This window comes from Camelus bactrianus, chromosome 12 (genome assembly GCF_048773025.1).
Source record: "Camelus bactrianus isolate YW-2024 breed Bactrian camel chromosome 12, ASM4877302v1, whole genome shotgun sequence".
In the NCBI taxonomy this organism is placed as follows: Eukaryota; Metazoa; Chordata; class Mammalia; order Artiodactyla; family Camelidae; genus Camelus; species Camelus bactrianus.
The window spans coordinates 61,142,069-61,169,088 of record NC_133550.1 but is presented as its reverse complement, the minus strand read 5'-3'; the positions used below and the strand labels follow the sequence as shown (position 1 = coordinate 61,169,088).

The window sequence follows — 27,020 nt, the reverse complement described above, 5'->3', positions numbered from 1 at the left end:
GGGGAGCCGGGCTTGCGGGCGGACGTGCGGGTGGCTGGCCGGCCGGACACTCGGCAGGGACCGGGGCGGCGATGTGGGGCGGTCCGGGCAGCCCCGGCGGCCGCGGGGGAGGGGGCGGGGCCGGGGGCGTCGCGGACCCCGCCCCCCCGCGCCGGCGGAGCCGCCGCCCGAGCGCCGACCCCGGAGTCCCAGGCGGCTGTGGCGTGCGGGGTGAGTTCCCCGGGCGCGGGGGCTGGGCACCCCCAACCCCGGGCGGACCGGGTGCGCGTGGGGCCGGGTGGCTCCGGCGGCGACGGGCGGCCCGTCCTGCGGGCGACGCCCCGAGCTGGGATCAGCCCGCGCACCCGGTCCCCGGCGCCCTTGCTGACCCCTGTGCGCCGCTGGCCCGCAGATCCAGAGGACGCTGCCATGCCGGGCGGGGCTGAGGCGGGGGAGGCCGAGGAGGAGGCTGGGGCCGGCTCGGGGTCCGAGGCGGAGGAGGACGCGCTGTGGGAGCGGATCGAGAGCGTCCGGCACCGGCTGACGCGCGCCCTCAACCCGGCCAAGCTCACGCCGTATCTGCGCCAATGCCGGGTCATCGACGAGCAGGACGAGGAAGAGGTGCTGAGCACCTACCGCTTCCCGTGCCGTGCCAACCGCACCGGTGAGCCGTGGGGGGCGCGCGGGGTCCGGCCTGAGCGGGCGGTGCCCCAGGGCCTTCCCTGGGGCCTTCTTCTGGGCCAGCCGTGTGCTTGAGCGTCGCGCACAGAGTCCTGGAGCGCGAGGCCAAAAGCTCTGGTTCCCGGGGCCTCGGTCTCCACATCCGTAGAGTGGGGTAGTTGTTGTGCCTACCATTCTATGTTCTCCTGAACCACCATTACGACCCAGCGTGTCCGCCGTGCCCACACCGCGTTTGGGTTTTGTCTATCTTGGGTTTTTCTCCCACTTCCTGGGCCCACCTTAGAGCAGGGAGTTGTCTATGGTTACCAGGGCAGGATAGGCTTGGGACCTCCTGGTCACAGCTGGTGGACTTGGCATCTTTCCTGTATTCTTTCATCTTTTCAATTCTTTCTGCCCCCTGCCTTCTGTGTGCCACTCACTCCTTAAGAGTTATTTTTCCTCAAGTGCTCAAGACCCATCTCAGTATTATTGAGGGTGCCTTCTCCCATAAGTTGTGCCTTCGAACCAGAGCTGGCAGAGGGATGAGGGTCTAGTGGAATTTCAGGCATTGGCCAAGGAGAGAAATATTTTACTTTGTGTTTAGAGGTGGAGGGGGCTTCTCCTTGCCATTGAAAAGGCAGGCTGCACTTGCTGGCCCTGTATCTGTGTGTGTGTGTCGGGAGGAGGCAGGGGCTGTCAGAGGGATGGCAGGGGCTTGGGGAGCTGTTGAAACACGGGTGCCATGGTGGGGGGTGGGTCCTGGCTCTCCTGGCTGTGGCAGACGGGTTCTCCTCCATGATGTGTTGAGACAGGCTCCTGTGTGTGTCACTGATTTAAAAATCTGGGGAACGTGGGCCCTGGAGTGTTGGAGGGGAGGGGAAGAGAATGGCTAGGCACTGGGGGAAGCCCTCACCTTGACCCTTGGGCACCCTTTGCCTCTCCCCAGGGCGACTGATGGATATCTTGCGCTGCCGTGGCAAGAGGGGCTATGAGGCCTTCCTGGAAGCCCTGGAGTTCTACTACCCTGAGCACTTCACGCTCCTCACGGGCCAAGAACCTGCCCAGCGCTGCTCCATGATCCTTGGTGAGTGGGTCCGCAGTGGGTGCCAGTGCCTCGGACACCAGTGCAGAGGTTCCTTTCTCTGTCCATGTGAGGGAGGCACTCCCATTATCCTTGCTGAACAGATGGGGAAACTGAGGCACAGAGCGAACTGAAGCTATTTGCCCAAGGCCTCCTAGCAGGCTGAGTGTGGGGCTGCGATTCTAACGCAGTTAGTCTGAGTTCAGAGCCCACACTCTTAATGTGGCTCTTTCCCCCTAAAATTGTTCTCTGACGTGTGTGTCAGGCGTGCACCAGTTTACAGTTTCTTCTGTAAAAAATTCAAGTACTCCAGGAGACTTTAGAATACATAGGAAAGATGTTTACTTCTTCCTTCAGCTCTGGTCTGTCTGGTAACAGTTTGGCAAATCCCCCTTCTCTGCATTTACACACACACACACACGATCATCTTACATATCTTGCTCCGTATTTTGCGTTTTCTCAGAACAACTGCTTTTGTGATTTGTCTACATCTATTACGCTTGTTTTAAATGACTGCATAGGCTTCATTAGTAACGTGCCGTAAGTAATTTAACCCGTTCCCTATTGATGGATGTCTAGGTTGTTTATAGTTTGCAACATTACAAACAATGCTGGGAACATCCTTCTAGGTGTGTCTTTGTGGAAATGTGTGTCTCAGGAGGAGAGGTTCCAAGAAGTCAGACTTCTTAAAGAGAATGTGTATTTTATTTTGTTTAATTAGTTAATTAATTTATTTTCCCATCCCCTTGTCTGAAGGTGACTGACAGCAATGGCTAAATTAGTCATGCTGCTAATTTATCTCCAAAGGTTAATTTAGCACATTAGCAATTTCTTTTCTCTGAGAATGCTTATTTTAAATGTTAACTAAACATACATCCCTCCAGCAGTGTTTGAGTGCCCATTTTGCAGGACCCTCATCCATCCTGGGAATCATTTAAAAACATTCTCGCAGTCAGATATGTCTAAGATAATATGTTGTTGTTTTAAGTTTGTACTTTGTTGAGAGATATTCACAGCTTACTAGTTAGTAAACCCTGGGTGAATGACATTTCTGTGCCTCAGTTTTTCTGTCTTTAAAATGGGAACAATAAATAGTACCTACCTTAATTGTTATTGTGAAGATTAAATAAATTAACGTGTATCTAACCCAAAGAGTAAAGTCAAATGTTAGTGGTACAATTATTATTGTTATTATTGCTAGTGAGTTGGAACATATTTTCCCATGTTTACCAGCTATTTTTGTTTTAGGATTTGCCTGTTGATAATTTTTGCCCACATTTTTATTTGGTTGTTTGCTTATTGATTTGTAGGAGCTCTTTATATATTGTAGCTCTGAGTCCTTAGTTATATTTGTTATATTTTCTCCCACTCTGTTGCTTGTCTTTTAACTTTGTTGCATCTGTCATCATGCAGAAATCTCCTATAGCTCTTGGATTTTGCGCCTTGTTTAGGAATGCCTTCTCTACCCCGAATTATAAAACTAGACTCCAATATTTCCTGCTAGTGTTTTTCTGGTTTGCATTTTTCTGTGCAGTCTGCTATCCTCCTGGATTTTATTTGCCTGATTTGACTTTTCTCTCCCCTGTCCCTGGCAGATGAGGAGGGGCCCGAGGGCCTGACCCAGTTCCTGATGACAGAGGTGCGGAGGCTGCGGGAAGCCCGTAAGAGCCAGCTGCAGCGGGAGCAGCAGCTGCAGGCCCGGGGCCGGATGCTAGAGGAGGAGCGGGCAGGGCTGGAGCAGCGGCTGCGGGAGCAGCAACAGACACAAGAGCGCTGCCAGCGGCTGCGGGAGGACTGGGAGGCGGGGAGCCTGGAGCTGTTGCGGCTTAAGGACGAGAACTACATGATTGCCATGCGCCTGGCACAGCTCAGTGAGGAGAAGAACTCGGCCGTGCTGCGCAGCCGGGACTTGCAGCTGGCGGTAGGCCCTGGGGAGATGGGCGGGGACAGTGGGGAAGGGGCAGCTTTTCAAAAAAGGATGGTAATGTGGTAGCCAGCTGGTGTCCCAGAGCCACCAGCTGCCTGCTATTGGATCGTGGGCAAATCCCTTTTCTGCCCTGTGCCTCAGTGTTCTCATCTGTAACATGGGGATGTTGATAGCACTGATTTCATTGAGTTATGACTGTGGTTCTCAACTGGGGGTGATTGTGCTCCCCAGAAACAATTGGCCATGCCTGAAGATATTTTTGGTGGTTACAACCAGGAATGTGCTGTTGGCATCTAGTGGGTAGAGGCCAGGGATGCTGCTAAAAACCCTAAGCGCACAGGACAGCTCCACAGTCAGTGGCCTGGCCCAGAGTGTCCGCATGTGCGGGGGCAGTTGGTGCTGGTACACAGTGCTCAAAACTTGTATCATCTTAGCCGCTGTAGTGAATATTATTATTATTAAGTGCCACTCTGTGCCATGCTGGTTATGTGCATCGTGTCAGGCAATCTCACCAAGGCACCAGGCACCAGGTTCTCATATTGACATACAGACACAGGCTTAGATGTAAAGAGACCTACTCAAGGTCACAAAGTGGGAAATGGCACACCTGGATTTGAACCAGGTCTCCTGGCACCAGCGCTGGCCTCTGCCCCACGCTGCTGTTCTGCTTACTCCCGTCCCGGTGAAGTCTCACCCGGTTTTCTCCATGAGTGAGTGAGGCTGTGCCTCTTACAGGCTGAGAAACAGAGCCTCTCCTTCTTGGTTTCTTGTTGCGACTTAGCATGGGGATAAAGCTGGTATTTTATGGCCAAAGGGACTTGTCCCAAAGATTTAATTAGCTAGTGCTGGGCAGGATTTATCACTGCCAGTGGCGCACAGTAGGCTGTGCCCAGCAATACTGTGCGAAGTTCTACAGGGGGATGCTGACTGTGGGATGTGAAACCCCTGACCCCATGAGCCTCAGTGGTGGCTGTTGCAGGGGGTGACAGGTGCTTGTGGATGATGGGTGGCACATGTGAGGCTGTAAGTGCAGGGGCACTGGTGTGATGGAGCTCTCGACTCTGTGTGCGGAGGGGTTGACGTCTGGGGAAACGAGTCCTGACTGGGGACTTTGAGGACACAGATTGACGAGCCCAGGCTGCCAGGCCCACTTGAGCCTCAGTTTCCTCTTCCTCGAAGCAAGCAGTCACAGATGCAGATGACATCACAGCAAAACATCATCTCCTGTGAACTAGGAATGGTCCTCCAGGCTTGACATCCATCAGTTCCTTTAATTTTCCAGCAACTCTGTTGGGAGGGGGGTTGGCGGGGGCACTGTCCCCATTTGATGATGAAGGAACGGAGGCACAGAGAGGTTGGTTGGAGCACTTTCCCAGGGTTCCAAGATTGAGAATTCCTGACTTTGCTCTGGGCACTGCTGGGGGTGGAGTGGGGTGGGTGGCAGGCAGGGTGAGCCTGCTCGGAGAGGACAGCATGATGGCTGTCGGCTCCCGGGTGTTGGGAGGGGCTGTGGTCGGCACGGTTTGTCTCACCTTTGGGTTGGGTGTGATTGTGAGTTAGGCCCCTGAAGTGGCTGATGTGTGCATATGACTGGGGGGATGTCCTGTGTGTGTGTGTGTGTCCAACCACCTGGGGGTCTCCTGGGATGGGGTAGGGGGATGAAGAAGAGGTTCCTCTGTGTGTCTGTGGATCAGTTGCAGGTGCACATAGTGTGGCCACCTAGAGGTGCAGAAATTTACCAGTAGGATGATAATGACTGCTTTCCCCCAGTTTAGTGGGTAGAGGGTAAAGGGTGAAATTCAATTCATAGATAAGATTTTAGACGTAGCTACTGTAAATGTGCCTTAACTTATTGGAGCTTTTCTGCCACAAAATTTACAAAGGCTTTGCAGATGGAAATGAGCAGAGCAGCTGATCCTGCTTTTCTTGGCAGCTTGGGTTCCCTCCCCTCACCCCCTACCCATGGACAGGTGTGTAGTGGCTGTGATTTAATACTGTGTTTTATAAGGTGCAAATTTAATGAGCTGTTATTTCTAAGCAACATAAACTTAAGGGAACGAACGCTGTAATTTTGTGCTAAGTGAGTTTGTACACTGGGATTAAATACATCTGTATTTCCTGGCGTTCGGTGAAGACTCCGGGTGCCCTGTCCCCTGAGCTCATCCGGGGAGCCTGCTGGCCGCGGATCAGGTGGGAGGCCATGGTGTGTGGCTGCGGTTTGCTGGAGAGGGTGTGACCATGCTTGCCCTTGTAGCTAGCTGTCTTTCTCTGGTGGTTCACAAAGCATGTTTTGTGAGGGGAAAGGAATGTGAGAGTCATGAATTTCTTTCTGAGTCCTTTGCGGAGGAGAGGAGCGCACTGTTAATTCATGGAACTGCCTGACCCAGCTTCCAGACCCTTGCGTGTGTGTGTGTGTGTGTGTGTGTGTGTGTGTGTGTGTGTGTTGCCATGCCAGGCCCTGGCGGGGGTGCTGCAAGGCCTTTCCAAGCGAGGCCAGGGCACTCCCAGGGCACCAGACATTGGCACGCCTGAGTGTAGCCCCAGAGGCCATTGTGCCTCTTTTCCAGCAATGACTTCATTTTGTGGCTTGCCACCTGCTGCCACTCTTGTCACTGTCTAGCCACCTCAGACCCTACATGCATTTGGAAAATCACTCTGGCTGATTGCATTCATAATCCAGCAAACTGGCCATGCATGTCTGCTCTCTGCCAGGCGGCTACCACCCAGCCTCCTACTCAGTACCCCTGGCCAGCTTCTGGCTGCCCACGCTGAGCTGGTGACAGCCTGGGGTTGTAGGATTTTATTTAAAGCTGTAAAGACGGCCACTGTCACACCCCCAGCAGCTTTACAGCCAGCCTCTGACAATTTAAAGGCCTCTGCCCACCTGCTGTCTTGTTTGATTCTTGCAATGACTTTGGGAGGCAGGTGGTGGAGCAGGGGATTGAATGGGCCCATTTTACCGATGGGGAAACTGAGGCCCAGAGGAGGTAGGTGACTTGCTTAGGATGGCAGAGGGTAGAGTGGTGCCATTGAAACCTGGACCCTGGACTTGGAATTCTTGTTGGGGATGAACCTATAGCACAGTCTTCCCGAGTGGAAGCTCTGGTGGGAGGATCTTTAAGGGCAGGTCACACTCACATCTGTTCCCTGAGTGTATGTTGAGTTGGGGGGGGGCTGGGTGAGAGGGGGACATCCTGGCTCTTGGGCTGGGTGAGACCCTCAAAACCATCCTCCTCCTTCTCCCCCCCGGGGAGATAAGGAAATGGAGGCACAGAGGGGGGCCATGACTGCTCAAGGCCACACTGAGTCAGGGGCAGAGCGGGGCCCAGCCCCTGGGTCCTCCTGTTCTTGGTGCAGCCCTCCTTCCCCGTCACACTGGTGCCGTGCTCAGCTGCCTGTGCCCAGCGTCGGAACTGCGGTACAGATGCACGCATTGTGACGCACCCACAAGTCCTTGAGGCAGACTCTCCTGGAAGGGTGGCTGGCCTTGCTGCCTCCCTTCCTTCCTCGTTGTATTTTTCCAGTCTGTCCCTTCTTCATAGACATGTCCGGGGAGGACTCCAGCTCAGGCCCCTCTGGGATTTGGGAAGGCACCCAGGAGTGAGGGAGCGGGACCTCTGACTTTTGGCCTGGCTGGTGGTCCCTCTCTGGCCTGACTCCTGTCCTGGGCCCCAGGTGGATCAGCTCAAGCTCAAAGTGAGCCGGCTGGAGGAAGAGTGCACGCTGCTGCGAAGGGCCAGAGGGCCACTCCCTGGGGCCGAGGAGAAGGAGAAGGAGCCCGACAGCGCGGACCTTGTCTCTGAGCTGCGCGCCGAGAACCAGCGGCTCGTGGCGTCGCTGCAGGAGCTACAGGAGGGCCTGCAGCAGGTATGGGGCGGGGTGGGGGGCACGGGACATCAGACCCTCCTGCTGCTCACTCTTCCCGCTGAGGCCTGGAGAAAGAGGATTCTAGATCCTGGGATCTGAGATCTGGTTGGAATCCTGGCTGGCCTCTTGTCTTAAGCTCTGAACGGAGGGCCCTCAGTGCTGGGTTCACCCTGGACTCAGTCTGGGGTCTGTGGGTGGCCCCAGGAGGCCTCTGAACTCCGTGAAACTGTGTGTGAGCATTTTTCTGGGGAGAAGGCCCCAGCTTTCCTTAGATTTGTAGAGGAGTCTGACCCCGGAAAGGTTGAGACCCCTGAGGTCTGGGTGGCGCTGGGGCTTGCTCGGTGTCCTGTGGCAGGTCAGTGCCAGGTCATTGGCAATGTGGGCCTGCCACCTGGCCATTGTTCCACACAGGAAGTGGGAGAGGGAGCTGGGGCCCTAATGTACTTCATGGGATTGGGGGTGCCTGGCTGGGGCATGGGTCTGAGGGCTGGACCTTGGGCTCATGGTCTACTTGCCTGGGCCAGGCTCAGCCCCTGTGAAGACCCCTTGTTGGGGCCGGAGGAATAGGCCTTGGAAATGGCACCCATCTGCTGTCCTGGGCGACGGTTTGGGGCCAGAGCAAGAGAGAACAGGCCTGGTTCTTGTTGAGGAATAAGTTTCCGGCCCAGCTTGTCTGAGCACGCCCTCATCCACTTACCTCATTTGTACCTCAGATGCTCCCTGGAGGGTGGGCAGGGCTGATGGGGCCACACCTACTCACATAAGGGAAGCGAGGTCCAGAGAGGTCAAGGTCCTGGGACAAGATGGCAGAGCTAGTGGGGGTGGGGCCGAGGGCCTTGTGTCCTCCTTACTCCCACACTCAAGGTGGGCCCTGAGCCAGAGGCTGAGGCAGCCCTGAACTCTGAACCCCCAGGAGGCGAGCCGGCCTGGAGCCCCAGGCTCCGAGCGGATCCTGCTGGACATCCTGGAGCATGACTGGCGGGAGGCGCAGGACAGCAGGCAGGAGCTGTGCCAGAAGCTGCATGCCGTGCAGGGGGAGCTGCAGTGGGCCGAGGAGCTGCGGGACAAGGTGGTGTCCACATGCTCCCCTCCCCACCACCTTCTCGCTAACAGCCTGGGGAGGCTCCTGGGGAGGGGAGGGTGGTGGGCATCACCAGTTTAGCCAGCCTTCCCCCAGCATCTGCTGTGTGCCCAGTTCCTGTGCCAAGAACTGTGCACTCAGTTGTCCTCAGATATTTATTGAGATACATCAGTGAACAAAACAGAGGACCTGCTCCTGTGGAGGGCAGATTCTAGCTGGGGAGACAAACAGGGCGCAATACACGTAATCCTCAGTCCGTTCGTTCATGTAACAAGGTGATAAGGGCTGTGGAAGAAGCAGAGCAGAGTAAAGAGGCAGACCAGAGTTTAGATGGGGAGGCTGAGGCGGGCTGGGATGGGGTCGTTAGCCCTGTTTTAAGATTAGGCAGCTGAGGCCCAGTGAGGTGAAGTCAGTCGTCCCAGCCGCCCAGCTGGGAAGGTGGGCACTCATTACTGGGGCTCAGGCCTCTCTCTCTGGATCTGCTGGGCACCTGCTGGGCACCTGCTGGGTAGCTTCCCCTGGTCCCCAGTCCTGGGACCTGACCCTGGGTGTGTCCCACCCTGCTCCGCCCTGCCCTGCCCACAGTACCTGCAGGAGATGGAGGACCTGCGGCTGAAGCACCGGACGCTGCAGAAAGACTGTGACCTGTACAAGCACCGCATGGCCACCGTCCTGGCCCAGTTGGAGGAGATCGAGAAGGAGCGGGACCAGGTGAGGCCGTCCTGCAGTCTGCACAGCCCTTCTCTGGCCGCTAGTTCTCATCCTGGGGAAGATGAGGAGGGGCAGGTGGGACCAGAATTGTAGACAGAGGTAAACAGTGCACTCATTCATTTAAGATGGGGCAGGTAGGCCAGGAGAATCAGACATGGGACCTGAGCACTCGAGATGCTCCAGCCTGCCCCCCGAACACCCCTGCCTCACCTGGGCTCCTAGGACAGTTACAAAAGTTGGTCCTGGCAGCCTTTCCATCTGAATCCCTTGTTCTCCCCACAACCAGGGCAAGGTCTACATGGGGAGGTGCTTACAAATGTTTGCTGATGAATAAATTCTCAAAAGTTCTGGCTCCCAGGCCCTGGGTACCATGGCCCTCATCTCCTGAGGCTACAGGGTGGGCTGAGGGCCCCCAGGCCTCCTTGTCTGAGGCTCCCAATGCAGTGGGGCGGGCAGGAAGTTTTGTCCTTGGACCAAATTTGAGTCCCACTAGAGGATTTGAAGTCCACGCATGAGAATGGGCCTTAGGATCCCCTGGTGGGCCTGGTGAAAATTCAGATTTGAAGTTTCGTCCCCAGACATTCTGATTCAGGTGGTCTGGGTAGGCCCAGGAACCTGCATTTACCCACCTGCTCCTAGCCCGTAGGTCTCTAGCCCTAGCTCCCTCTCAGACAGTGAGTGGCAGGTCCCAGCCGTGGGCCCAGCTCTCAGGGACCCTGGTCTTCATTGTGCAGAAAAGTGCTTTTGGTGCAGTGGCTGGGTTTGGACCCTAGAGGCTGGGAATAGAGTGCCCTGCACACCGTAGATCTCACAGGGAAGTTTTATGGTTTTTTTTTTTTTTCATTTTAGTACTGAGGATTGAACCCAGGACCTCGTGCATGCTAAACATGCGCCCTGCCACTGAGCTATCACCCTCCCCCCTTAAGTTGTTTTTGGGAAATGCTCAGAGCCTGGATTCTGCAGCTCTGTCCCTGCTGGTTTGGTTTCCCTGTGTATAAAATGAGCATAACGAAAAATCTCTTAACTTGGAGAGTTTGTCTGAAGATTAAATGAGCTGATATTTAGCATGGGGCCTGGCCCACGGGAATTCTGTAATAAATGTTAGCTGCTGTGCCTGTTGCCACCACCCCCATCTGAGAGGTCGGAGGCCAGGACAGCTGAGCCAGCCTGGCTCCTTCGGCTGCTGGCCCAACACCTCCCTGCCCGTTCTCGCCAGGCCATCCAGAGCCGAGACCGGATCCAGCTGCAGTACTCACAGAGCCTCATCGAGAAGGACCAGTACCGGAAGCAGGTGCGGGGCCTGGAGGCTGAGCGGGATGAGCTGCTGACCACGCTCACCAGCCTGGAGGGGGCCAAGGCCTTGCTGGAGGTGCAGCTGCAGCGGGTCCAGGGTGGCCCCTACCTCAAGGTGAGCGGGGTCATGAGTACGAGCGGGAACTCTTGGCCAGGGTTGGTGCATCAGGGGACAGGCCAGGAGCATGTTGGTCTCTGAGTTTCTGGGGTTGCACCTAGGGCACAGAGAACAGTTTGAAGTCTGTCTTAGTATACACTTGGAGAAGCCTGGCTGCCCGAGGGCCTGTGAGCATCTTAGAATGCAAATCATGGGCCATACAAGTCCCTCAGAGATTAGCTAGTCCAGTTCCCACAGGGCCCAGAGAGAGTCAGAGGCTTGCCCAAGATCACTTAGCCAGCCAGCAAATGGAGCTGGGCTCTCAGACCACTTATAAACCAGACACTGGCTCTCAGACCTCTGCCAGGAACTCTGTCTTTTCCCATCTTGGGTTTGCTTAAACTGCTTGTCAATTAGCCAGGAGTTTAATGCCTGAAGAAATAGAATAAAGGGAGCATGAATCTGTGATATCTGACTGTTAAAAATCCTCAGTGGGTTTTAGGTGAAAGGCAAAGCCCCTTACCATGCCCTAGAGGCCCTGCAGAGGGGCCCTTTACCCCAGCTTCCACACCCAGCCTGGTTCCCTGGGTCTCAGCCTTTCAATTCCTGGAATGTGTCACAGTCCTGCCTCAGGGCCTTTGCACATACTGTTCTGTCTTTGCACATACTGTTCTGTCTGCCTAGACCATCCTTTCCAACTTTATCTACTTAACACCTATTTATCCTTAAGCTCTCAGTTCTAACCACACTTTCTCTGGAAGGCACTCTGATGCCCCAGGCTGGGTGGGGCTTTTGAGTGCCTTTCCCACCCTGGGTACCTTCCTTCCTGAGTCTCTTGGCAGCTGGGCTTTATTTCCTTCATCTGTCTGCTTGTTTATAGTTTGTCTCCTCTGCTCGGCAGTGAGCTCCACGAGGGCAGGGATCCAGCTCCCTCATTCCCAACCGTGTCCCTGGTCCTGGCACGTGGCAGGCATTTAGAAAATGGCAGTGGCTGGCCCTGGCCCAGCGCTGCTGACCTCTCCCCACCCTCTTCCTCTCCCAGGCCTGTGCATCTTCCCATTCCCTGTGCTCCAACCTCAGCAGTACCTGGAGCCTGAGCGAGTTCCCCTCCCCACTCGGAGGCCCGGAAGCAGCAGGGGAGGCGGCTGTCATGGGGGGTTCTGAGCCCCACACCTCGGTAAGACAGCTGTCCTAGCCCGGATATCGGGGGGTACTGATGGCCGTCGTGTAATTACTGACATGTAGAGTGCTTTCCAGTTTGCTAACAGTTCTGTTTCACATGAGAGGAAATCGATGCCCACGAAGGCCAAGTGCCTTATTTAAGCTTATGCAGAGAGCTCAGAGCTGAACCTGGGCACCCGGAGACCAGGGGAGCCACTCACACACCGTAACCCCACAGAGCCCACTCCTCTGCTCTGGGCCCTAGTTCTCATCTGTGAAATGGACACAAACTAGATATGTTCAGTTTTAGGCAGGTACCTGGGGGTGACCAGGCCCTGCCATGGCGTTGCAGGAAGAGGCCACCGACAGCGAGAAGGAGATCAACCGCCTCTCCATCCTGCCCTTCCCCCCCAGCGCTGGTTCCATCCTCCGCCGGCAGCGTGAGGAGGACCCTGCACCCCCTAAGAGGTAAACAGGCTGGGAAGAGGGCAGCAGTGGCCCAGGGAGGGGGTGCTGCTGTTACCCGAAACAGCCATCTCCCAGAATCCCTGATGCCAGGGTCAGGTCCAGGCTGTCACCTCCCTTTACTGCCCTTGAATGGCTGGAGCTCTGGAAACCCAGGTCCCAGGAGTCATAGGTGTAACTGAGGTCAGGGATTAAGACAAGGTCAAAGCACAGAGTGGGCTCAGTCCCTGCTGAGCACCCTGGCATGAGAGTCATTGGAGGTTAAGTCTCAAAGATCCTAAATCCACGGGGAAGCCTGGGTGGTTCAAGACTAGGAGACACGGAGGCAGTTCCAAGGGGTTGGGGACCTCAGGCAAGAAAGTCAGGCCTCAGGTTCAGGCAGTGGCAGTAAATGGGAGCTGGAAAAACCGAACTGTGCTTGCTGGCGCAAGACCGAGGGCAGGGAATGTCCTGCCTCCTGGTGTATGTCCCCCTGTCAGATGACTGACCCCGCCATGATGGGTGTGTGATGAGGAGGTGATGGTGTAGTGTGGGAGGCAGACCCCAGAGCCATGAATGACAGAAATGGAAAGTGGGGCTGAGATGAGGTGTGAGAGGTCAGGGCAGGCTTCTGAGAGGGAGTGGCATTAGAGGACAGGCCAGGCCTTCTAGGTGGAAGGACACAGGGCAGAGTTCAGGATGTTAGCTTCTTGCCCTTAAGGGGATTGGATGGCATGAGCACCCTGTGCCTGAGACCCCCGCCTTGGGTCTAGCTTGCATGTGCTTGAGTGTTGCTGGCCTATTGGTGGCCCAGGGGCGGGAGCAGGGGTTGGGGCTGAGCACCCACTGTGCCTCATGCCGGCCCCTCCCGTCCTCTGTCCGCCCAGGTCCTTCAGCAGCATGTCGGACATCACAGGTAAAGGCCAGGGGACTCCACGGGGAGGGTGCATCTGGGGGCCCACCTGAGCCCTATGCCGCCTGCTCTGCCCTTGGCCTGCATCCCCTCCCTGAGGCTTTGCTGTCCCCTGGTCAGGCAGGGGGATTCTGCCCTCCTGGGGAAGTTGGTTCACACCTCTCACCCTGAGCCCACCCTGGTCCTCTCTCCCTGTCCTGGCTGTCCTGTATGGGCCTCCTCAGTTCCAGTCCACCCTCCACCTTTTTCCAGGAAACTCAAGGGTCACCCTGGCCAGCCCAGGCTAGTGGGTCCAATGTGTTCCTGGAGCATCAAACCTGCGAAGTCCCAGGCCTCTGGGCCCTGGGCCATCCCTGGGCTCGAGGGGCTCAACCCTTTCTCATGGACCCCGGCCCTCTCCCATTGCTCAGTCTGGCACCCCTGAACCTCACTTTTCCTCCCCAGGGAGCGTGACCCTTAAGCCCTGGTCTCCCGGCCTCTCATCATCCTCATCCTCTGACAGCGTGTGGCCTCTGGGAAAGCCGGACGGCCTTCTGGCCAGAGGCTGTGGCCTGGATCTCCTCAACAGGTATCCCAGCCGCCTGCGGTGGGTGGAGCAGGGGCAAGGTGGGAGGGAGCAGCAGCAAAATCTTTGCCTTATGCAGCTGCCAGACTATTAAGGTCTTTAGACAGAAGCAGAGATTGGATTCAAAACCACCGCTTATCATCTGGGAGACTTGGGCTGGTCACTTCACCTCTCTGGGCCTCAGTTTCCTCATCGGCTAAAGGGGCACAGTTATCTCTTCTGCAGATGGTGTTTGGAGGTTTAAGACTTGTCGCAGAAAAGCACCCCGCTTCGCCAGGCGTATGGTGGATGCTCGGTAAATGGTAGCTGTTACTTGTACCGACATTCTGCTCGCCTGTCCTCCTGGCTTGGAGCTCCCAGCAGGAGTGAACCTCCCAGCAAACTTCGTGCTGAGGGTCGGGTGGGGCCGCCCTGGGAGCCCCTGCAGCTGGGCTGGCCTCAGGCCCACGACCGGAGTCATGAACCACATCGGCTCAGAGCGAGCTGCAGGCAGTGTGCTCTGTTCTGGTGGATGAGTGGCCTCCCTGGTCAAGCCCGTCAGTGATCTCAGGAGGGTGGGCAATAGAAGAGGCCGATCTGAGAATGTGGCCTTTGAACTCAGACAGCTGGGTGACGTGGAAAAGGAGGCTGTCCAGGGCCTGGAGTATGGTGGTGACTGGAGCAGGGGGTGAGGGCGGGGGAGGGGAAAAGGCGAAAGTCGAGGCCAGGGCAGGCTTTGTGAGTCAGGCTGGGGAAGTGTGGATTTTGGCTTGTCCGAGCTGGGAAACCTGGGCTGGCTTAGCTATTGCTAAATGCAAGGCGGGCTGCTGGCTGCCTTACAGCATTCCCTCTGTTCTGGGAGGTAGGTGTTATTATGATTACCCCTGTTTTATGGAAGAGGAAACTGAGACTCAGAGAGGTTAAGCGATTTGCTGGAGGTCACACAGCTGGGAGGTGCCAGGGTCAAGGTCCAGAGTGAGCTGATCAGATCTGGGTTTTGGAGCGGACATAGGAAGCACTGATTGTCAGAGCTATAATGCAGGGATGCTGGATAGAGAGGACAAGAAATCAGAGCAGAGCAGAACCGGGGCCTCCTGCCTCCTGGAAGCAGCTTGGCCAGGCCCCTGGCCAGGTCCCTGCCCCCACCCTCACCCTCCGGCACAGGGCCCAGTGTGACATTGTTTCTCACTGTGCAGGACGTGCTTCTAGGGGAAGGGGCGGAGGCGCCTCCCTTCCTGCCTGCCTCGGCCCTTCCTCCCTGCCTCCGCTCTGGCCTGCAGCAGGGGTCCTGGCTGCTGTCCAGGGGGCGCCGGGATGCAGCAGAGGGAGCTGGAGTTTCTGGTCCAACCCCCACCTGGGCCCCATGATCACATGGGGCCACCTCTGCTGCCCACACAGTTCCTGGGAGGGGGAAGATGGGGGAGAACACAGACTTGGGTAGGGGCAGGGTGGTGGTCTGAGAAGAAAGGGGTGGACAGATGGGAGGTCAAGGATGTTTTAGCCCTAACTGGCTGGGGGTTGCTGTTTGCATGTGTCCTGAAGTGGGGGCAGGGTTCCAGCTCGGAGCATAGTGGGGAAGAACAGACTTGGGAGCCAGCTGAAATCCCAGCTCTGTCACTTGTGACCACGGGGCCTTGGGCAAATTTCCCAGTGCCTCAGTTTCCTGCTCTGTAAAATGGGGTCACAGTAGTGCCTGTCCCCTGAGGTCATTGTAGGGGTTGGGGTATTCCTATCAGAGTGCTTAGAACAGCGCCTGGCTCTCAGGCAGTGATAAGTTAGCTCTTAGCTATTATGATTATTGCTGTTGTGGCTTAATCCTCAGAGTAGCCCTGCGAGCCCCATTATACAGATGAAGAAAATGAGGCTCAGAGAGTCAGGAATTTTACCCAAGGCCTCTTGGTGGTGGAGCGGGGGATTCCTTGTCCTTTCGTTCTGTGGAACCTGCGTTGACTTCATGCTCGGGTTGAGCGCTCACTGTGTACTGGGCGTTTTCAGCCCTCCGCTCTCCTCTGCCCGTCTTGGCTCCCAGGGCCTTGGGGCGAGCTGGGGCGGGGGGCATGTGCAACGCTGGGGCAGGCCGGCGGTTGGACAGGCCGGTGGGAAAGAGTGAAAGTGAGTTGCTGAGTGGGGAGGGCATTAGGAGAGTATGGGGGTGCTGTCACCTTGGCAGGGCTGCCCTTGCCCACACTTGTCACACAGACACAGGGTCTCCGGCACCGGCCGACCTTGCACAGGGAGGGTTCGAGTAGGTCATTGCCTGACTCACCACCCACCAGCTGTGTAACTCATCAAGGTATAAATTCCCCGGGCCTCAGCTTCCCTCTTCTTTAATAACAGATGGCCCCCTTAGGGTTGTCAGGATGGTTCAGTGAGGTAATCTGTGTGACATGCTTAAGTCTCAGCTTCATGGGTCCCTGACCTGACTAGGGATCTTCCCATAGTGCTCTAGGGTGGGACAACACTCATCCAGGCCACTTGGGTCATCACTGCTCAGGCTGGCAGAGTGAAGGACTTGGCCCCGTTCCCCTGTGCCCCCAGGTCCCCTGTGACCTGACACTGGGGGAAGGGGTTAGGAGTTTTCTCCTGTCCTTCCCACAGGCAGGGTTGGGGTCAATCAGATTATGTTGCCGGAGACCCAGGAGTCCTGAGAGGTTGGTGTAGGTAGACCCCCACTCGTGTTCTTCTCTCTTCTCCCACCCACTTGTCTGCTGAGGCCTGGGGCTGAGGGACCTGATCTGGACCCTCCCCGCAGTGAGCCCCCAGGTGGTAGCCTGGGGCCGTGGAGGCCCAGAGAAGTCACTTGGTCCTTCAGGAAGGTGGGCAGGGCGTCTTGAAGGAAGGGATGGCTGAGCTGGGTCTCGGAGCATGAAAACCTTGGGGTAGCCGAGGACTTGCCCTGATGCTGGAATTGCAGGGAAGGGAGGGGTGTGCCGAGGCAGGGGCTGGGGGCTAGCAGGTGAGGCCTGGAGGGCCTGGGTGCAGGCTGCTCACCGGGCCCTCGACTAGGGAAGCTGTGATGGTCAGTTGTCTGTGGGTTTGAAATGGGTGGGGAAACAGGGCCACAGGGAGGTGACTTGTCTTGAATCACACCTGTTGACAATGAATGTCTAATTTTTATTGAGCACTTAGTTTTCTTGGGCACTGTTCTAACAACCTCCTATGTTTTAACTAACTGAATTGTACAACAAGGTAGTTAGATGCAGATAGGATGGCTGAGGCCAAGAGGTAGGCTGCCAGGCTGCCTGGCCCCAGAGTTCCTGCTGGCGCCCTCCATGTCTTTCTCAAACTCTTCTGACCACAGCCCACACTGAGAGAAACCCAGTACATGTGCCTGAAACAAAAGGGGCACAGGAAGATAGTTGGATTTACTTGAAGGGAGGCAGGCTTCTATTTTCTAACCCATCTCATTAAAAAACAGTGTTAATTATGACCCAGTGAATTGCACAACCCATTTCGGGGCAGGCCTGCAGCTGGAAGGTCCTGGAGCCCTCTGGTTTCCACCTCTACCTGCATTATCTCTACATTTGCCTGACCCTCACAGCCACGGTGGGAGATGCGTGCCCTTGCTTTATGCATGTGATGGTAGAATCAAGTGGCCACCTCACTTGCCCAGGTCTTCATATGGTTAACACTGGGGCTGGAGCTGGACTGTGTTGCTTCAGCTGTACGGCCATTGGGCAGCATAGCCAGCCCTGGCCTCAGGCCTCTTCTCTCTCCCCAGGCCTTTCTTGCCACATCAGTGCGGCCAGGACAGTCCCAGGACTGAAGAAGCCTGCAAAGGCGGCGCTGGTGCTTCCAACATCCATGTCTAGCCACAGCCCTTTGGGCCTGGCTCTCTGTATTGACTGAGGGGGCAGGAGCTAGACGGACTCCCCAAGGCTGGGGTTTCCCCGCTCTGCATGGGTGCTGATTGGCTTAAGGTCCTTGCAGCCTTGCCCACTCCCGGCTGGCAGCAGGAGGCAGTGTGGCAGTGTGGCTGCAGCTGCCAGGGTGGGTGGGTGGGGAGGTGAGTGAACGCCCCAGCTCTGCCTGGGCCTCCCCTCCAGCTGGGGAACACCCACTGACCCTGGCCTCTCCCTTCCTCAGAGCCATAGCAGAGGGTTTATGGGGAGACTTCTGGTCAGTTTTCTCTGAATCTGGCCACAGGGTGCCACCAGTTCTCATCCAGGGACAGGCAGAGTCCTGCCATGATGGGGATCTTGGTGACTCTTTGTGTTAACTGTCCCGGTTCCCACTGCCCATGAGAGGGAGGCCAGAGTTCATTCCATGCCCTCCACAGGCTGGCTCCAGCGTGCCTTGGAGCTATTTCCCTGGATGTTAAATGAGTTAATTAGGGCAAGGAGCTTAGCATGGTGTCTGGCACATGGGAGGCACCCAGTAAGTGTTTGCTTCTCCTGTTATTATTGTTGTTATTAAATTCTTCCATCCTGTATCCTGTCCTCCACTCCTTTGCCCATACCAGCCCTTCAGCCTGGAACCATGTTCTCCCTTGTCGGTTCCCAGAGTGCTTCTGTTCTTCACTGTGATGCAGCCCAGCTGCTGCTTCCTCTGGGAAGCCGTTCCCCTTTGTGCTCCCACTGCTGGCTGTAACCATCTCTGATCTGTGTTATGTTCTAAGGGCGAGCTCCCTCCCTGGGCTGTGAGCATAACAAGCTTTTAAGTCATCTGCTATGTGCCAGACACAGTGTTTGGGGCTAGGGATCTGGAGTTGAACATGATAGCAGGCTGGTTCTCAGGGTGTTCTTTCTTAGGGAGGGAACAAAAGGAAAAATACAAAACTACGGCACTCCGGCAGGAAGCCTCCGCCTCATTGTGTGCAGGGGTCTTGGAGGGAGCAGCCTCTTTTGACCTGAGCTTTGAAGGATGAGCATAATTTGCCAGGCGGAGAATGAGGGGGAAGGGCATTGCAGCAGGTGCAGTGGCCCGATGGTGGGAGTCATGGCATCCTTGGGGGAATCACTGTGGTTTTCCAAGAATGTTGAACTGAATCAAAATACCTGACTAAACTCGAATTCCCATCTTCTTTCTCTCTTCTCAGGTCTCTGGCCATCCGAGTGTCAGGCTGGAGTCCCCCAGGGGGGCCCGAGTCCCAGGACAAGGGCTCAGATGGCTTGTCGTTCCCTGGGGATAACTGGCCTGGGGCCGTGGTGCGGAGGGTGCTCTCTGGGCCAGGGTCTGCGAAGGTGGAGCCAAGAGAGGTGAGGCCCCGCCCCTCTAAGCTGTGGGCGGAGTCAGTGCGATAGCTGAGGCGGGATGTCCTCTGATTGGTGGAGCTAGGTCACTGCGCAGTTTTGGGGGATTGGCCAAAGCAGAGGCGGGCTCAGTGACCAGCTGCTGGTTGCCCCGCCTCAGCCAGCATTAATTGAAATCTGATTGGGCGGGGGCTGGGAGGTGGGGCAGACTGACTGTACCTGGACATCTCCCCACCCTTACACGTGGGGAAGACCAGACTGAACCAGGCTTGGGGCAAGAGTCCTGTTGCTGTGAGCACTGATTCTACTGGGCACATGCACTATGAGGTGGGGGCATCTGAATTTTGAGACATAGCCACCCCCACGCCCGGTGTTCTCCAGCCTCAGGGCTGTCCTGGGAAGCCCTGGGAAACTCACTTCCCTCCCTGCCTGTGTTTTCTCCCAGCCAAGGGCAGAGGCTGCTGGCTTGGAGGGGGCAGGCCTGGAAGGGGAGGCCCAGCAGAGAACCTTGCCCTGGAACCAGGCATCCACACTCCCCTTCCTGATGGACTTCAAGGGTAAGTCTGGCTTGGGGGAAGGTACTGGGAACTCAGGAGTCCTGGATGGTCAGAACTGAGGGCGCAAGAGAGGGCTCATCCTGCCCATGGTGTGAGTGGGACAACTGAGGCCTGAGGGAGGACACTCCACCTCCTGACTCCTGGCCCTTCCCTTCTGCACTGCTGCCTCCTGGCTGGTCGTCTGTTCTTGTGCCCTTCCTCTGTCCTGTCTTCAGTATGCAACTTACAGTGAAAGGAGCACTGGAAAGGAGTCCGGAGACCTGGGTTCGGGTCCTGGGTCTGTCCCTAGAGGGGTTGGTGGTTTTGGGCCAGTCCCTGCCCTCTATGGGCCTTGGACTCTCATTTAAGATGGGGGAGATGGGGTCCTGGCCGCTTAGGCCTCGAGAGGGCCATGTCTGTGGCCTCTCCGAGGTTGATCCCTGACTTCCTCCTCCTCTTATCCTCCCTGCTACCCCCTGCCCTGTCCATGCCCAGCCTGCCAGTCCTTCCATGAGGCCCTAGATGCCTGGGTGAAGAGGCCAGGTGCTGAGCCCTTCTACATTCGAGCCAACCTCACCCTGCCTGAGCGGGCCGACCCCCACGCCCTGTGTGTGAAGGCCCAAGAGATCCTGCGGCTGGTGGACCCTGCGTACAAGCGGCGGCAGGAGTGGTTCTGCACACGGGTTGACCCCCTCACGCTGCGGGACCTGGACCGAGGCACTGTGCCCAATTATCAGAGGTGACACAGCCAAGAGCCCTGGGAGCTGAGACTGGGATGGGGGACTCTTTCTCCTTCCTCGCGCATTCCTTTGCTATCCTCTGGGATAGGATGGGGGCCTGGAGGAGAGGAGGTGAGGGGCTCCCTTTCTCCCTACAAATGCATGATCCCCCAACCCCCACAGAGCCCAGCAGCTCCTAGAAGTTCAGGAGAAATGCCTGCCCTCCAGCCGACACCGGGGGCCCCGCAGTAATGTAAGCAAGGCTGGGAGGGCAGGGTGAGGGCCTGGGAGGGGGGTTCCAAGGGTGGGGCCCAAAAGGGAGAGGACAGGCTGCACTCTCTGGCAGTTGGGGGAGGAGGCCCCACCCAGACTTGGTTGCTCACCTCTTGGTGATCTCCTTGGTTGCTCCTCCACTTGGACTGGTTGAGCCTCTACGATGTGCCCAGCAAAGGGAGTGGCAGGGCTCCCTGTTCAGATAGTTGAGAGGAGGAAGTGAGGCAGGGTGCCTGTTGCCCAGGAGCATGCGTGGCATGTGGTGAGCACTTAACAGAACAATGACCACACCCCCTTCTCTAATCCCTGGACCAGGACTGGGCTGGGTGGTGGTCCCCACGTCCCCTGGGGCAGAGGGAGGCTGAGAGAGGTCAAATATCTCAAGAGACCATGGTGCTAGAGAGAAGGTGGGGAGCCTGGGTTCTGGAGCCAGGCCGCCTGGATTTGAATCCCAGCTCTGCTCCTTCTCAGCCCTGTGACCTTGGACAACCACCTGACCCTCCCTTGAGGCTCTGTTTCCCCATCTGTAAATTGAGGGGATTATGCTGCCTGCCTTGTGGGCAGTGGAGGGCTTCAGTGAATCCATGCACACGTGGGGTCTGGGCAGTGTTTGTCTCATTGTAGGCTTTCGATACCTGTCAGCTGTTGGTATCATCAGGGCTGTCGTTACTGGTTTCCGTAGTCTTCCTACCCGAGGTCACGTTGCTAATTCATTGGAAGAGACTCCAAAGTGTGTATCCTTGTGTGATTTCTGGTCCTCGGTTTCCCCATCTGTAAAGTGGGGGGAGATCTAAGGCTCCTCTGGCTCTAACTGGCTCTGGCAGGCTTGCTTCCCTGGGCCCTTAGAAATGGTCACCCTCCTTGCCTCAGGGGCTGTGCTGGGCCCGGTGGAGACGGGGGGAAGCCTGGTGGGTGGGGGCTCCTGTGCTGACCTGTGAGCCTGGACAGCACTGGCAGCGGGGGAACCCCCTCTCCGGGAGGGTGGGGTGGAGCTGAGCTCTCAGGTGCCCCTCTTTCCCTACCCCCACCCCAGCTGAAGAAGCGAGCCTTGGACCAGCTGCGGCTGGTGAAGCCCAAGCACGTGGGGAGTCCTGCTGGGGACTCCCCGGAGCAGCTGCTGCTGGAGCCCTGCTCAGGTGGGTGCAGAGGTGCGAAGGCGTGTCCTGCGCTGCCCAGTGTCCAGGAGTGTGCACATCTGGAGGTCTTTTGGCCTTGGTGGTCCCTCTGGTCCTGAAGGGCCTGTTGGAGGGTTCTGGTGGGGGGCAGGGCCCATGCCAGGGCCTGGTGGGAGATGCCAGGGTTGAGGGAGCTTGCTGGGGGAGGCACATGTGTCCAAGTGTGACTGTGGGTCTGTGTGAGTTTGGGGCCCGCATGAGCATGGGCCTGTCCTCGTCTGGCAAAGCACGCGGAGCTGTGCTTCTAGCCTGTGTGTGATGGCAGGTGCCATGACAACCCTGGATGGAGTTCCTGGAGGCAGGAGGGTGAGGCCTGGCCAGATCAGGGAAAAGGGACTAGGGGAGCCCAGATAAGGGAATAGCAGTTCTGAAGGGCAAGGAGGAGAGGGTGGTTAGGAAAGACTTCCTGGAAGGGAGATGGTTTGAACGGGGGCCTTCAAGAATGAAGAGGCATTTGTGCCAGGCAGAAGGCATAGCTTGTGCAAAGGCTCAGAGGCATGGCTAAGTGTAGTGTGTTTGGAGGACACAGTACAGCAAGTGAGTACTGAGCACTAACTCTGTCACGCATTGTGGCCTGATGGGAGCACAGGCTGGAGACCCTGCCCATCTGGGGACCTGGGAAAATGTGACTTGGGCTCTGAAAGGAGAGTTAACTGGGCCAAGAGGTGCAAAGGTGGGGCTGTGTCACCCCTGGGCATGCAAAAGCCCATGGTTAGAGCCGTTGAGCTGTGAGGCAGGAATGGAGGCTGTTATGATGGGGCACGTGGCTCGCTGCCTCTCCAGGCTCTGGCAGGGCTGGGTCACCCGCATGGAGGATGTGGCCTTCTTCCTGAGAGTTGTGGGAAGTCACTGGTGCTTTGAAAGCAGGGGAGTTAACAGGATCTGACTTCAGCTTTAAAGCCTCTCTCCAGCTGTTGAGAGGAGAATGGCCTGTAGGGGGCAAGGGTGAGGCAGAGGATCCGGGAGGAGCCCACTGCACGGGTCCCAGAGAGGGAGGGGCAGCTCTGCTGTGGCTGTGGGAGAAGCAGCAGTGGGACTTAGGAATGGAAGTGGGTGGGGTGACTTTAGGAGAGGCATTGGGGTTTTGAGTATCGAGAGGAAGGCCGCCCCAGGGAAGATGAGCTGGGGCCCTGCCCCCACTCTCATCTTTTCCGCACCCGCTCCGCCACCCAGAGCCCGAGCAGAGCCTCAAACCCTACAGCCTGGTGCGGCCCCTGCTGGTGTCTGCCTTGCGGCCCGTGGTGCTTCTGCCTGAGTGCCTGGCGCCCCGGCTCATCCGCAACCTCCTAGACCTGCCCAGCTCCCGTCTGGACTTCCAAGTGTGCCCAGCGGGTGAGCCTGCGTGCCGGACAGGGGAGGCAGCACCCTCGGGGCAGCCAGGCCTACTGGCCCTTCATTCTTGCCTCTCCTGGCTCTTCAGAAAGCCTCTCTGGGGAGGAGCAGTGCACATCCTCAGCGCCTGGAGCCCCCAAAGCCTGGCCTGCCCCTCCGGGGCTGGGCAGCAGGATCCGTGCCATCCAGGAGTCTGTCGGGAAGGTAGGTGCTTGGGGCAGGGTGGCAGTGAGTGGGGGCGGTCCTCTGGGCCCGAGAGTAGAGTCTGAGTGCAGGCCTGTGCCGCTCACCTGCAGAGTGACCCTGGGCAAGTCCCTTCCCTTCCCTTCTTTGGGCCTTTTTCGTCACCTGTGAAGTGAGTGGGCTGGGGCAGCCAGCCTCATGTGGGTCGCCCTAGAGGCTGATACATTTCACCTGTTCGTCCTTGTGGTCAGACTTGCCGCTTCCCTGGAGCTGGCCCGGGCTGCTGGGGGTGGGGTCAGCTCCATTCTACGGATGGGGAGGCTGAGGTCCAGTGGTGGGTAGTGACTTATGTCCCTTGGTCTTGGGCCTACCCTTCCAGTTCTTTCCTTGTTGCCAAGGTCCCTCTGGGTGAGGACACAGGACCTGTAGGGGGCTGTGCTTTCGGGCCCAGTCAGGGGGTGGGGGGTTAGTGGGGTCTCTGGTCTGGGAGTAAAATGTAGCCTTGACCCACCCCCGAGAAGAAGCACTGCTTGTTGGAGCTGGGTGCGCGGGGTGTGCGGGAGCTGGTCCAGAACGAGATCTACCCCATCATCATCCACGTGGAGGTGACTGAGAAGAATGTCCGGGAGGTCAGGTGAGACGGGCTGGGAGGATGGGGAGGACCCCTCTTCCTCCCTTTCCGATGCCTCTGTCTCTTTGTCTCTGTCTCTGTCTCTTCCTCTTCTCCATCTCTTTGTTTGCCTCCCGTTCTCTTTTTATCTCTCTTTGTCCATCCTCTTTCTCAGGCTCTCCACATCTTAGTCTGTCCCCTTCTCTCCATCTCATGGTCCATCTTTATCCCCCACTCTGACCACCCTGACCACCGCCTACTCTCCTCTCTCCGCAGGGGTCTGCTGGGCCGGCCGGGCTGGCGGGACTCCGAGCTGCTGCGGCAGTGCCGAGGCTCAGAGCAGGTGCTCTGGGGGCTACCCTGCTCGTGGGTGCAGGTGCTGGCCCACGAGTGGGGCCACTCGGAGGAGCTGGCCAAGGTGGTGCGTGGCCGCATCCTGCAGGAGCAGGCCCGCCTCGTGTGGGTGGAGCGCGGCAGCGCCAGAGGCTGCAGCAGCAGCAGCAGCGAGGCCTGAGGGGCCCCTTCTGATGCCTGTGCCTTCCTCACGCACTTCAGAAGCCACCAGCAGGGACCCTGGTGTCTGCGGTGGAGCCGGGTCCTCCCCATCCTGAGCCTTCCCAGATCCTGGGATTTTTGCTTCTGGGCTCTGGGCTCTCTCACCCGCAGGAGCCCCTGGGGCAGAGCTTCCGCCCACCCCTCTACTTGCTGCTCTGGGCCTTCCCGTGGCCTCGTGTCTCCATGGACCCGTTCTCGTGGGTCTCACGCACACCTGTGTCCTCTCCCTCGTTGCTCACCTCAGAGCATCTGCGTTCTCACTCCTGTGCACTGGTTTGCACACCTGGGTTCTTTTGGGGCAGCTCGTGTCTGTCCCTCCCTCCGGCACGAGGTCTCCCGGCTTCGGGGCCTCTTCTGCTCACAGGGGCCCCGAGCCCATCTCTCGTGACCCGCCCGTCCAGCTCACATTTCCTGTGTGTACCTCCACAGGGGCGTTGTGGCTTCCCCCGGTCCACTGTCACCTGTAACCCTCGTGTCTTACAGTCACGTGTATCTGTGGTTCTCCCCTGTGTAAATGTCATGCCCCCACTCCCATGACACTTGGCACTAACACATGTGTGTTCCTGGTGAGCACACCCAGGACCATGTTCTCATGGCGCCCCTGCCCTGCCCTGCCTCTTGGAGGGTTGGGTGGGGAGGGGCCAGCCGCTCAGTTACCAGAATGTACAGCTCGTGAAATTATAACGGGCCTTTTTTTCACTCAGAAGCCGCACATTATGGAACATTAAATAGTTTGTCATAGAAGCTGGTGGCCTTTTGCTTGCTTGCATCCCTGGCCTGGGGCCCCCCCTTTCCATTCACCCACTTGTCGCCACCCCCAGCTGAGGTTGATACCACCTTTCAGGTCTCTGCTTGCCCGAGGGGAGGGTCAGATTTCACCCCTGACTCATCCCAGAGCTGCCTGCCATCTGTGCTGGCATCACCTTACCTGCCCCTAAATGACCGGAGTGGGGCCCCACAGATGGGCCACCCCTGTGCTCAGCCCTGCCTATGTCTGAGCATCAGAGGAGTGCCCCTGGAGTGGAGATGCTGGGCCGGCAGGGTGTGGTCTTAGGCTTAAGGGGCCCTGCTGCTGAATCCAGGAGACTAAGAGCAAACCCTCAGTATACTGTCAGGGCCCTGAGACTGCTCCACCAGAGAGGATGGTCACTACCAATGAAAGAAATCCAGGTGGGCTTACTGGAGGAGGTGCCGCATGAACTTGAGGTGTTGGATTCCTTTCTTCAAGAAGCGCTTATTGGACTTACATGCCTATATATTGTTCTTGGTCTTCCTACAACTGTCCTCAGTCACAATGATGAACTCGGGCAGGCCTCTGGGAGGTTTTTGGGGGAGTGGGTTTACTAAGTGGAGGGAACCTCAAGAACAAAGTCTCAGAGGCAGAAAATGGGTTGAGTTTGGCTGCCTGGGGACTGTAGGAAATAAGGCTGGGAAGGCCAAGTCCAGGGGTGGAGGCTGCCTAAATCTCAGTGTCCTTTGAAGTCTGGGTCAGGCACCATTTCCACGAAGCCTGCCTGAGTCTCCCAGTCCTTAGGAATTCTGGGCCATGCCATACTCTGCTTTGTGGCAGCATTATGGGTCTCTGTGGGCTTCCTGGGTGTGGAGACTCGGTCATGCTCATTTCAGTAAATGAACCTCCCCTATTGCTTGCTGTGTGTCTGGCCCAGTGCTCTGTCTATGGACATAGGAGTCTAGGGGAAGATGCAGGAGCCCAGTGTCTCAGCTGTGATTGCCTGGTCCCTTGTTAGATGTCCTTTCCATGGGGTGGAGAAGCCCACCAATCCTTTCATCTTCACCAAGTCTTCTTTTTGTCCCTATTTTACAAATGAAAGTAAAGTTCAGAGATGTGAAGTAACTTGCCCCGAGTCACACAGCTTTTGAGTGGCCAAATCAGGATCTGACCCCTGGTCTGTGTGACACAAAGCCTGAGATCATCCCTTGATGATGCTGTTCTGAGAAGATGGGCAGTGAAGAGGCCTGGCACGGGGCTGGCTCATAGGAGAGTGAGTCCAGAGGATTGATTTTCCTTTGCTCTCCCTCTACAGTGCTAATGCAGGGTTGGGCCACAGCAGGCCCAGTTCAATTCACCAGCCATCTGGTACTTTTTTCTGTTTAATTAACAAATCTTTATTGAGCTCCTACCATGTGCCAGGCATTCTTCTAGGCACTGGGGATTCAGTGAATAAAAAGAAATCTCTGCTCTGATATTCTCATGAGGAATACAGACAATAAATAAGTAAAATATACAGGATGTTGGCAGATGAAAAATGCTATGGAGAGAACACAGCAGAAAAGGGGACCTGGGAAGGAGAGACCTGGGGGGCTGGGAAGGAGGGAGAAGGGATTGCACTTCAAATAAAATAGTCTGGGAAGGCCTCATGGAGAAGAAAACATTTGCGTAGACTTGAAGGAGGTGAGGGTGTGAGTTGTGTGGATCTCTAGGGAGAGGCTGAGGCAGGAACAGCATGTGCAAAGGTCCTGAGGTGAGTGTGTCCTTGAGCTGGCCAGAAGCCCACTGGGTCTGGAGTGAGCGAGCAAGGGGACGATAGTAGGAGAGATGGGGTTGGAGGTAACAGGGGCCCAGCTTACACAAGGCCTGTAGGCTGGTGTCTGATCTTTGGCTTTTGGTCTGAGGGAGATGGGAGCCAGTGCAGTGTTCTAGTGGAGGGAGGACAAGATGTGAGTGA

General features: G+C 57.0%; 1 protein-coding gene across 2 annotated transcripts; it reads left to right on the top strand.

The window, feature by feature from the left end:
• Window positions 1-25,077, top strand: CARD10 (caspase recruitment domain family member 10). 2 transcript variants are annotated; one of them, XM_074375511.1, is made up of 21 exons: window positions 1-210; window positions 392-643; window positions 1,586-1,723; window positions 3,316-3,641; window positions 7,323-7,514; window positions 8,428-8,583; window positions 9,181-9,306; window positions 10,523-10,714; window positions 11,739-11,873; window positions 12,210-12,325; window positions 13,189-13,217; window positions 13,659-13,782; window positions 18,797-18,956; window positions 19,396-19,507; window positions 19,982-20,225; window positions 20,389-20,458; window positions 21,512-21,614; window positions 22,827-22,985; window positions 23,074-23,189; window positions 23,687-23,802; window positions 24,055-25,077. In XM_074375511.1, the coding sequence occupies exons 1-21, from the start codon at window positions 72-74 to the stop codon at window positions 24,290-24,292; spliced, it is 3,243 nt and encodes a 1,080-aa protein (XP_074231612.1). In that variant the 5' UTR covers window positions 1-71; the 3' UTR covers window positions 24,293-25,077. The 2 variants fall into 2 exon arrangements, with proteins under 2 accessions (XP_074231612.1, XP_074231613.1); XM_074375512.1 differs by having other exon boundaries at window positions 2-210; window positions 23,690-23,802.
• Window positions 25,078-27,020: the final 1,943 nt, after the last annotated feature.